This window comes from Aedes aegypti, chromosome 2 (assembly GCF_002204515.2).
Source record: "Aedes aegypti strain LVP_AGWG chromosome 2, AaegL5.0 Primary Assembly, whole genome shotgun sequence".
Classification (NCBI taxonomy): Eukaryota; Metazoa; Arthropoda; class Insecta; order Diptera; family Culicidae; genus Aedes; species Aedes aegypti.
Window position 1 is genome coordinate 57979593 of NC_035108.1, and position 10348 is coordinate 57989940.

At 40.5% G+C, this 10348-nt stretch overlaps 2 protein-coding genes and 1 long non-coding RNA gene across 3 annotated transcripts; all 3 read left to right on the top strand.

The window, feature by feature from the left end:
- Positions 1 to 2343: 2343 nt before the first annotated feature.
- Positions 2344 to 3237, top strand: LOC110676944. The gene is made up of 2 exons (XR_002500841.1): positions 2344 to 2727; positions 2789 to 3237. It is a non-coding gene; the product is annotated as an uncharacterized LOC110676944 (long non-coding RNA).
- A 3109-nt stretch (positions 3238 to 6346) lies between these two features.
- LOC5565336 (probable cytochrome P450 4ac1) lies at positions 6347 to 8177 on the top strand. Its single transcript, XM_001649632.2, has 4 exons — positions 6347 to 6955; positions 7015 to 7276; positions 7333 to 7688; positions 7746 to 8177. Exons 1-4 carry the CDS (start codon positions 6397 to 6399, stop codon positions 8102 to 8104), a joined length of 1536 nt encoding a protein of 511 aa, XP_001649682.2. The 5' UTR covers positions 6347 to 6396; the 3' UTR covers positions 8105 to 8177.
- A 30-nt stretch (positions 8178 to 8207) lies between these two features.
- Positions 8208 to 10079, top strand: LOC5578181 (cytochrome P450 4C1). The gene is made up of 4 exons (XM_001663702.3): positions 8208 to 8504; positions 8564 to 8956; positions 9012 to 9276; positions 9336 to 10079. Exons 1-4 carry the CDS (start codon positions 8228 to 8230, stop codon positions 10036 to 10038), a joined length of 1638 nt encoding a protein of 545 aa, XP_001663752.2. The 5' UTR covers positions 8208 to 8227; the 3' UTR covers positions 10039 to 10079.
- The last annotated feature ends 269 nt before the right edge of the window (positions 10080 to 10348 follow it).

The following is a 10348-nucleotide window of genomic DNA, read 5'->3' on the forward strand; positions in this document are numbered from 1 at the left end:
TTTGCAAACCTTAGCGAATGTGAGATAATGGGCCGTATGAATAAAATGTAGTAAAGTTGAGTTTACTACATTCTCGGTAGTAAACGCTGTATGTGGAACACGAGTGGAACATGTTTGTGTCATTTTCCTTTCTACACCTTTCGAACATACTACAAACAACGCATTGCTATGAATAAAGGTAGCATTTACTACAAAGCTACTGGTAGTTAGCTTCAGAGGTTGCTACACATGCTTTGAGATTGCGGAATTGAATGGAATAATTTACTTTTGAGTAAAAATCATGGGAAAACGATATGAGTTTTGATATTTCGGAAAGTATTTTGAGTTTTGCTTAGGAATTCGGAGGTTACGAAAACATTCGCCCCGCCAATGCTGAGATTCCGGTAAGATTACCGGCAGTAGCAATTTGTAATATCCGTGTGAATTCTGGCATTACGATAATTATGTTATTTTCTAGGAATTTTAGGATGTCGGTAGGAATTCAGATATTTATAATGTAATTTGAAATTTTACTTGTAAACTCTGACATCTCAGATTTCCTTTTGAATTCCGGAATTCCTGTAGGAACTTTAGGATTCCGATAGGGATGTCGGATTTTTTGTGATAATTCTGGAAGTTTAAATACCATTCTAGGAATATTGCGGAAATATTAGGAATCTGTTAAAAACTCTAGAATTGGGGTGGGAATGGGATTCCGAATATTAATCTCTTGGAATTCTGTGGGTATCTTTGAGACGGTATTTTTGTAAGAATCTATAAGATTGCGGTGGGATTCCTGCGAATTATTGTGTGAATATTTGTAATTCTGAAAACCAATCTTCGTAATTATTGTAAAAACCTTTAAGATTCCGTTGATCTCCAGTTCCGTTGGAATTTCAAAGCAAAGCTTTAATATAAACGATTTGAATGTCGGTAAATATTTTATAGATTTCAATGGGATTTTTTGTGAAATCGACAAGAATTTTGATAATTTCAAAGGGAACCATGGTGTTTTAGGGGAGATCCTCATTGAATTCTAACGACTGCCAATGGAATCACTGCAATTCCCATAAAAATCTCGACATTCTAAGTTCTAGACATTCCAAGGATACTATCAGAAACCCCACCAAAATAGCGAGAATATCGTAGAAACACTTAGAACTTCCGGAATTCAACATGCTGTTAAGAAAACACACGGGGAGCATCAAAATTCTACCGCAATTTCACCAGAATCTCAGTACTGGTGCTAGAAAATATGTGGTTCCAAATTTGATAGCTGTAATCTCAAGATCTCTTCATAGATGTTAAGCTAGTATTTAAAAAATCATCAATCACTGGCGTTGGCGAAGGCCGAAAACCACCCAGAAAATTCTTTGATGTACCATCATCATAAAATCATAGACATAAAGAAAATACCAGACTAATCGCAAAATTACACTACAAATTTTGTCAAATAACAGCACCTTCATGATTTGTGCAAATTATCGCGTAATCGATTAGATTCCATGCATTTTCTTCATATGCATGATTGTATTAATTTTAGGCGTCACTCTGAATAGATTGTTCTTTACGTGCAGAATCACTCTGCACTCTGAATGGAAATTTCTTAACGTGCAGCTTCAGTCACTGCTCATGTTCGAAAGTAGTAAGTACTACATGTTCGAAAAGTTTTTTATTCATACCAAAAGTGTAGTAAACTTTGTGGATTTTGTTTTTGAGTAGATGCTACATGTAGTAAAGTTCAAAGTTTTTTATTCATACCACCCAATATCTATATATCCAGAAGAAGAAGAATCCCCTAGAAACAAATGAATTTTAAGAACAAATTGCTGTATTGATTTGAAAACATGTTCTTTGAAGGTTTAAAGCAATGATGATTCATATGAATCACAAAAATATTGTATAACACCTATTACCTCATGTAATATCGTGAGGACGACATACAAAAAACGCGAAAAATTAAAAAATCAATACTGAAAATAAAACATTTCATTTTAGTCAGAGGGGGGATTTTGATTTCGAGGGGGGGGGGGGGTAGTTTGACAAAAGTAAAATTTCAAATTTGTTCCGGCCTCATATAAAACAATTATTTTCATCGCAAAAGTATTAGCGTTCAATACCTGAGATTCAATACTAATGTTTGGTAGTTAGCTAACAACTCACTCGTGGCGCTTGCATTGCTTTTGTTCGAATTTGACGTTTGCGCACTACCGTCATCTAGTGTCAAATACAATATTTTTAACATTGCGCGTAAATATTAATTTTGATTTTCAAATTGATAGTTTTTCTAGCTGTTACGTTTGCTTGTCTGTGTTAATATTATGACTTAAACATTTACCATACTTTCATTTATATTAGGTGATATGAATAAAACCGAGCATTTGCTCATGCTCAACCTGGTTTGAGTAAAGTAAAGTGTCTGAGCATTTACTCAAATCCGTATGAATAAAGTGGTACTTTGCTCAGAGTAAGTTCGAATTTCGAACTTAGCTTTTACTTTGTCAAAAATCTTGTTTTTGTTTATGCTTTTTGATTTTTTTTTGCGAAACATAAAAAGAATGCCAATAGTGCAATCAGTATGTAGTGGTTTCGCGAAAAAAATAGTATGAAAGTGGAAAAGTTTGAGATGTACCATTTACTGCCAGTTGCTGATGGAATCACACACCCCGGCGAAAAACAATTTTCAGCATCCCACCTGCCGGGGAAGCGTCGGTGAGCGCAAAAAATGGTCCGCCCGCAACCGCAACGGTAAGTGTTTAGAACTTGGTGTTATTTTGTGATTTGATTTTTTACTATCCATCCCAAACAGCCTTCACCGGTGAACAGTCGATTATCAAACCAGAAAGAGACGGTGCCCTCGGAACGGGCCTACGGAAATGGTACCCAAGTAAATGCCAAGCCTGTGGGGTGGATTAAATGCCACTGTCAACAAGCATCAGCACCAGAAAAACCACCATACACACACTGGACAAGGAAAAGCAGATCAAACTGGGGGCAACTAGCGGACAATTCGGCTTCTTGAGTGAATTCAATATGCCACAGGCTACCGGATTGAAGGACCATGACCTCACTGTCGCAATCCATAATTCCTGGCTGCTGAATATATAAATAAACTGTGCTACAAACCCACTACAAATGTTAAAATTTTAAACAGTTTTCACAGGTAGGCATGAACCAATTGTGCTTAGAGACCTTTCTAATAATATTTTTGAAGTTCACCAAAAATATAGGAATCTGAGCATAATCTCAAAGAGAGAATCTATTAGTTTCACCAAGAACCCGTGACAGATTTAGCAAAAATCCTTTTCTAAAGAACATTCCCAGATAAAAAAAATCTTTCTGGCGTTACGTTTAAAAAGAAGCGGAGTCTACCTTTCACCTTCGTGTCGTTAAAAATACTTCTGCAATTATTAAATGAGAGTTTTATTTGCCAATTAACCATTTTTGTAATCGTTTATCTTGCGGGAAGTATGAAAATAATCTACCTACCTATATCCTGAATGCCGAGAAAATTTCCAACACAAAATGATCCTCAAACGGTGGGATATGAATCCACAATCATCAGCATGGTTATGCCAATAAGCTGCACGTTTACCGCTACAACTATTTAAGCCCTTGAAACTACTAGTGGTTTTAAAATATTCAGGATTATTTGAAGGATTCGTCCTAGAACGTTCCATGAGTTCCTAGAGATTCTTGGGAAAATGAATTTTTCAATAATCTCCTTTGATAATCTCTTTTGATTTGATCTAACCAGTATACAGTATGGCCCATAAAAAAATGCGAAAATTGTTTAAACGTGAATTTAGCATCTGCAAGCGTTAATTTCATTGTTTTTGTGAGCAAATTTAATTCCTGATTATTTATTTTTTGTTAAAGTTCAATATAACAGTTTTTGAGGAAGAAAATTGTTCATTCGGTTAGAGACAACTTAGATCAATACTGGCTCATAGGTTTTAAGAAAAACAGAGTCGATTATCACACTTATTTTCTTCTTCCTGGCATTAACGTCCGCACTGGGACAGAGCCTGCTTCTCAGCTTAGTGTTCTTATGAGGACTACCACAGTTATTAACTGAGAGCTTTCTTTGCCAAAGTTTCCATTTTCGCATTCGTTAATCGTGTGGCAGGTACGATGATACTATATGCCCAGGGAAATCAAGAAAATTTCCATTATGAAAAGATCCTGGACCGACCGGGAATCGAACCCAGACACCTTCAGCATGGCTTTGCTTTGTAGCCGCGTACTCTAACCACTCGACTAAGGAAGGCCCGCAACACACACTTATACGAAGGTTCAAACACGGCTCTCCAGAATGGGCCGTATTTTCTAACATATGTTCAAGGCTCCAATGCTCCAGGTATCAATCCATTCTAACATTTGATATGGGCGAATGCTGAAGACAAGGACTATTAAGAATCTCACCCCATCGCTGATGTTTTAGAAGCTTGTATCAACAGATATATTGAACTCTATGACTGCCTGATAAAAATTTGAACTCGTGAACTCGTCTTAAGCATAAAACGACCATAGTAGTTGAATTTGTCGCGTTAGCTCTAATGTTAGTAAATTATTTAACCAGGGATTTCTACATTTATTCCTTCTTCAATTCATATAGGTATTACGTTAAAAATTCTCCAGGAATTTATTTAAAAATCGTGTTATTCTAAAGATTATTCGAAAATACAAATTTTATCAACTTTGCAATTTCGATAGATATATATTATAAAATAGATGAATTTCATGATGCAGAAAGTAGAGCAATCGATTAGTTTCAATAATCGACACCGTTCATTAAAAAAGTACTAGCTCTGTAGGTGAATTCCGGCGAACAATTTCTTCGGAGAGAATAAATTTCCTTCCATTACTCACCAGCCAGAAAATTTTCCTTTCTTCGAAGAATATGCGTGCCGGAATTCGCCTACTTGCCACAGCACCGATCAATTGTTCTTGAGAGTCCGCCAGGATGTTTGAAAAATTACTCAGTCATCCGTCTTAAAAGTCTTCCGGTCATCCTTTTTAGGGGCTGTCCATTAATTACGTAAGGGTTTATGGGGGGAGGGGGGGTCTGAGATTTCTTACGCGCCATACAATTTATTTTTAATTTTCATACAAAAAAATCTTACCATGGGGGGAGGGGGGTTGAAAAACCCCGAAAATTGTCTTACGTAATTAATGGACCACCCCTTACCCTATTTACAAATATAAATATAACTTTCGTGCTTATTTATTTTCAACTGAGCATGGTCAGTAGGTGACTCAGGATTTTCTGAGCATTTACTCAGCTTTTACCGCTTTATTCATACGAATTCGGATGTTCGAAAAGTAAATGCTCAAATTCTCAGTTTTATCATACCAACTTGAGTAAATGCTCAAGAAAATAATTTGACAGGTGGATTTGAGTAAAGTAAAAGCTTTTGCTCAGTTTATTCATACGACCTATTATGTAGAATGTGAAACAACCCAGAATGAAATAATCCTTAGCAAAGCCGTATTCAGCCTAGGTTAGCTTTGATTTTTGTTCAATTACTCAACATATAAAAAGTCAGGTGTGAAATATAATTTGTCACAACATTGTATTTTCATTTCAACAAAACTACTAGTTTTATTTAGAATTTGAGAAATCCCGGGGTCCCCTCCTTTTCCGGGGCGAGCAAAATTGACACTCTAGTGTCGTCCTTGCCAGACTTATTTTTTATGTATAAAAACGCTAAGAAGCGTTAGAACACTGTAGAGCAAAACCATGCCAAAGGATTGAGAAATCGATGCACACACGGTCAACACTCGTAGAGGAGCAGTTAGAATCACAGGACGTCCAGAATTATTTGTTCAATATTTTTTCTGCTTTCAGTACTGTCTAGATATTTTCCAGTCCAAATCGCTCTCTGGATATATGAATATTCCAGTTAAACTCCTAAGAAGCATTAAAATTCTCAAGAAGATAATACATGTAACTTATCTGACCTGCCATTAGTTTATCGCTTCTTAACTTTAGAGAAGTTTGGAGGAAAATTGGTTATTATTAATTTGATAACCAATTCATAACAAAAAATATTATGTAAATCGTGATCTAGTAAGGTTTTTTGTCATTATGCAATCTTGCTACTGATATAGATAATCATATTGCCCTATTGAACTTTTTGGCAGAACGACCAGTCAGCCGGGCAAAGAAGAACCGCCCGATCGTAATCTAACCCTATAGTATCAAGATCTGATCGCCGTAGATCACATTCACACGTGCTTTCCAATGCATATTGATTGATGGCATCGACACAACGTGAAAACAAACGATTAAATCTAATGATCACAGCTTCTTGCGCCGGCGATCACCTTCGCCGGCAATCCTTAGATTTAAAAGGGAATCGCGATCGCGTAGCGATTTCAGTCCGGAATTGATCAGATTCGAGATTGGTAGTTATGTTTTCGTCGGTGTTGTCGTTGGTGATCATAACGTTGATCGTGCTGTTGGCGGTCTATGAGTGGTATTTGCGCCAGCGGGACGGTTATCGAGCGGCTTTGCAGTATCCGGGAGGACCGATGCTTCCCGTACTGGGCAACATCCTGGAAGTGTTGATCAAGGACACCGTGCAAACGTTCAACTATGCGCGATCGAATGCTCTGAAGTATGGACGGTCTTACCGGCAGTGGATCTTCGGAAACGTGATATTGAATGTCATAAGGATTCGTGAAGCGGAACCGATTCTTTCCAGTACGAAGCACACCCGGAAGAGCATACTCTATCGATTCTTGGAGCCGCTGATGGGCGATGGGTTGCTGTGTAGCAAGGGAAGCAAGTGGCAGGCCAGGCGGAAGATCCTGACACCGGCGTTCCATTTCAGCATCTTGAACGACTTTTTGCAAGTGTTCCAGGAGGAGGCAGAAAAATTGGTGGGGCTACTGGATAGTTGTGCCGATGCTGAAGAAGAGGTCGTCCTGCAGTCGATCGTGACCAGGTTCACGCTGAACACGATCTGTGGTAAGGTTAATTGTAGATATTGTAGCTAGATGAAGAACTAAATTTGAAATGTGTTCAAGAGACGGCTATGGGTGTCAAGCTGGATACGTTCATTGGCGCGGATAAGTACCGATCGCAAGTCTACGATGTGGGTGAAAGGATCGTTCATCGGACGATGACTCCGTGGTTGTACGACGATGGAGTCTACAATCTGTTTGGGTATCAGAAGCCGCTGGAGGATGCAATAGAACCCATTCATGACTTCACTCGAAGCATTATTCGGCAAAAACGTGAGGAGTTGAAGCAGGATTCGACGATGCACATCGAGGATTCTGATGGAATGTGAGGTCGAGCAGGTCTTCGCTTCAACGGTTTGAGCTTGACTTTCTATTTCACAGATATGAATCGAAGCAACGTTACGCTATGTTGAATACCTTGCTGATGGCCGAAGAAAACGATGTCATAGATGAAGAGGGAATACGGGAAGAAGTGGACACCTTCATGTTCGAAGGGCATGACACGACCGCAGCAGGTTTGATCTTCTCGATTCTGTTGCTGGCCACAGAGCAAGAAGCTCAACAACGCGTATACGATGAGCTTTTGAAGGCCCGTAGTACAAAATCGGAGAGCGAAGCATTCACCATAGCGGACTACAACAACTTGAAGTACCTGGATCGCTTCGTGAAGGAAGCACTTCGGCTGTATCCGCCGGTGTCGTTCATCTCGCGGAATCTCTCAGGACCGTTGGAAGTTGGTTGGTATTCGCTTTGATAATCTTTAACAGTTTAAGTAAACTCAAATCCCTCCATAGATTCAACAACATTTCCTCACGGTACTATCGCACACATACACATCTACGATCTACATCGTGATCCGGAGCAGTTTCCCGATCCGGAACGATTCGATCCCGATAGGTTCCTGCCGGAGGTGGCCGCCAAGAGGAACCCTTATGCGTATGTGCCGTTTAGTGCCGGCCCCAGGAACTGTATCGGACAGAAATACGCCCTATTGGAGATGAAAACGGTACTGTGCGCTCTGCTGATTAACTACCGCATTCTACCGGTGACTACGCGGCAAGAGGTGATCTTCATAGCCGATCTGGTACTGCGAGCGAAAACCCCGATCAAGGTTCAATTCGCTAAGCGGAAAGCAAATGCAACGCGTAGCTAGACGTAGATTACATTTGTGTACACCAAATCTAGACCAAAACATCGTCAATAAAAATAAATTGATTATCAGCGTTTGCCTCCGCTTATCATTGTTGTTGCTGATCCTTTCATAATTTCTACAGCAATGAATAATCTCAGCTGTGCGCGGGTTATGATAAAGGGAATTGATGTTCTTTACCCACGGTGTAGAGTTCAATTGAGTCTAATCAGTCGTTGCGGGTGGAGCAAAATGGATTTCTTGATGGATTGGTGGTTCGCTGTGCTGATAATCGTAATAGTGCTTCTCGCGTGGGATGCAATTGACAAATCTGGGCGCCCGTATCGGGCCATGAACAAATTTCCAGGGCCTCGGGTTTTTCCTCTTATTGGAACTCTGAGCGAGATTCTTTTCAAGGATCAAGGTAAAGTGCGTTAAGTTTGTGGTTACAACGAGCGTTCGCATTTCGGATTGTGATTTCAGCTAAGACTTTCCAATTGGCCCGCGAATGGCCCAAACGGTATGGAGGGTCCTATCGGTTCTGGGTCAACAGCACACTGTACGTACTGAATGTGGTGCGGGTTCGCGAAGCCGAGCCCATCCTGTCGAGCACCAAAAACATCGACAAGAGTCGATTCTACAAGTTTCTTCATCCCTTCTTGGGACTGGGTCTGCTCAACAGCACCGGACCCAAATGGATGCACCGCCGAAGAATCCTAACGCCTTCGTTCCACTTCAACATACTCAACGGGTTTCATCGTACGTTTGTGGAAGAATGCGACCAACTGTTGGCCACAATCGATGAACACGTGGATAAAGGAGTATCGACGGCCTTGCAACCGGTCATGTCCAAGTTTACGTTGAACACCATTTGCGGTAAGGACACAGCTGCAATATTTCGAATGTCTACGATAATATTGTATCGTTTCAGAAACCTCAATGGGCGTTAAGTTGTCCACGGTTTCTGGAGCAGATGTGTACCGCACGAAGCTCTACGAAATTGGGGAAGCCTTGGTACATCGCTTGATGCGACCATGGTTGCTGAACGACTTCCTCTGCCGTTTGACGGGCTATAAAGCGGCTTTCGATAAACTTCTTCTTCCGGTTCATTCGTTCACGACTGGGATCATTAACAAGAAAAGGGAACAATTCCAGGCAAGCTCGGAGCCATTAGTCGAGTTAACCGAAGAAAATATGTAAGCTTGGGTTGCTGTAATGTTGAAACAGAAATATTTCAAACTTTCGCATTTTACAGCTATCTCAATCCAAAGAAGCGTTACGCCATGCTGGATTCACTTCTGGTCGCCGAACAGAAACAGCTCATCGACGAAGCAGGCATTCGGGAAGAGGTGGACACGTTCGCCTTTGAAGGCCACGACACCACGGCAGCTGCTTTGGTCTTTATATTCTTCACACTGGCCCACGAGTCAGCTGTTCAAGACCGAATCTACAGCGAAATTCGGCAGGTCTACAACGGTAAACCGCAATCGGACCGAGTATTCACTCCACAAGACTACTCCGAGATGAAATTTCTGGATCGGGCCCTAAAAGAGTGCCTTCGGCTGTGGCCACCGGTGGCATTCATATCGCGGAACATCTCCGAGGACATTGTCCTCGAAGATGGAGCGGTAATCCCGGCGGGGTGCGTTGCGAACATTCATATATTCGATCTGCACCGTGATCCGGAGCAATACCCGGATCCGGATCGATTCGATGCGGACCGGTTCTTGCCAGAGGAGGTCGACCGAAGGAATCCGTACGCGTATGTGCCATTCAGCGCAGGACCAAGGAACTGTATCGGACAGAAGTATGCCATGATGGAACTGAAGGTGGTGATCGTGAATGCGCTGTTGAAGTTCCGGGTTCTTCCGGTGACAAAGTTGGAAGACATCAATTTCGTGGCGGATTTGGTCCTGAGGAGTACCAATCCGATTGAGGTTAGGTTCGAGAGGAGGTAGTTGGCGTAATGAATAAATATTATCATATTTAAACACTTCAACCTCTTTACAAGTCAAAGTATTTTTAACGTTATTTCAATTTACCTAATTTTGTTAAGTTAAGACGTTTCAATGGAAAATTATGCATTGAATGATAATTTTCTCGGAACTGATGTGGTTTGTTTTCATCTTTGTGATTATAAAGTAGCAGTGCATATTCATGGTTATACCTGCTCAGAACTCCAAAAAAACTGGAATATTATTTCCAGATCTACTAGCGTAATATATGAACCATTGAAAATCTTCGCATATGCAAAAAAGGGCAGAGCAA

Coding starts and splice junctions, on each gene's coding strand:
- LOC5578181 (XM_001663702.3), top strand. CDS start 8,228: ATGAATAATCTCAGCTGTGCGCGGGTTATGATAAAGGGAATTGATGTT. Junction 8,505..8,563: donor GATTCTTTTCAAGGATCAAG/GTAAAGTGCGTT, acceptor TTGTGATTTCAG/CTAAGACTTTCCAATTGGCC. Junction 8,957..9,011: donor TACGTTGAACACCATTTGCG/GTAAGGACACAG, acceptor GTATCGTTTCAG/AAACCTCAATGGGCGTTAAG.
- LOC5565336 (XM_001649632.2), top strand. CDS start 6,397: ATGTTTTCGTCGGTGTTGTCGTTGGTGATCATAACGTTGATCGTGCTG. Junction 6,956..7,014: donor CACGCTGAACACGATCTGTG/GTAAGGTTAATT, acceptor AATGTGTTCAAG/AGACGGCTATGGGTGTCAAG. Junction 7,689..7,745: donor CTCAGGACCGTTGGAAGTTG/GTTGGTATTCGC, acceptor ATCCCTCCATAG/ATTCAACAACATTTCCTCAC.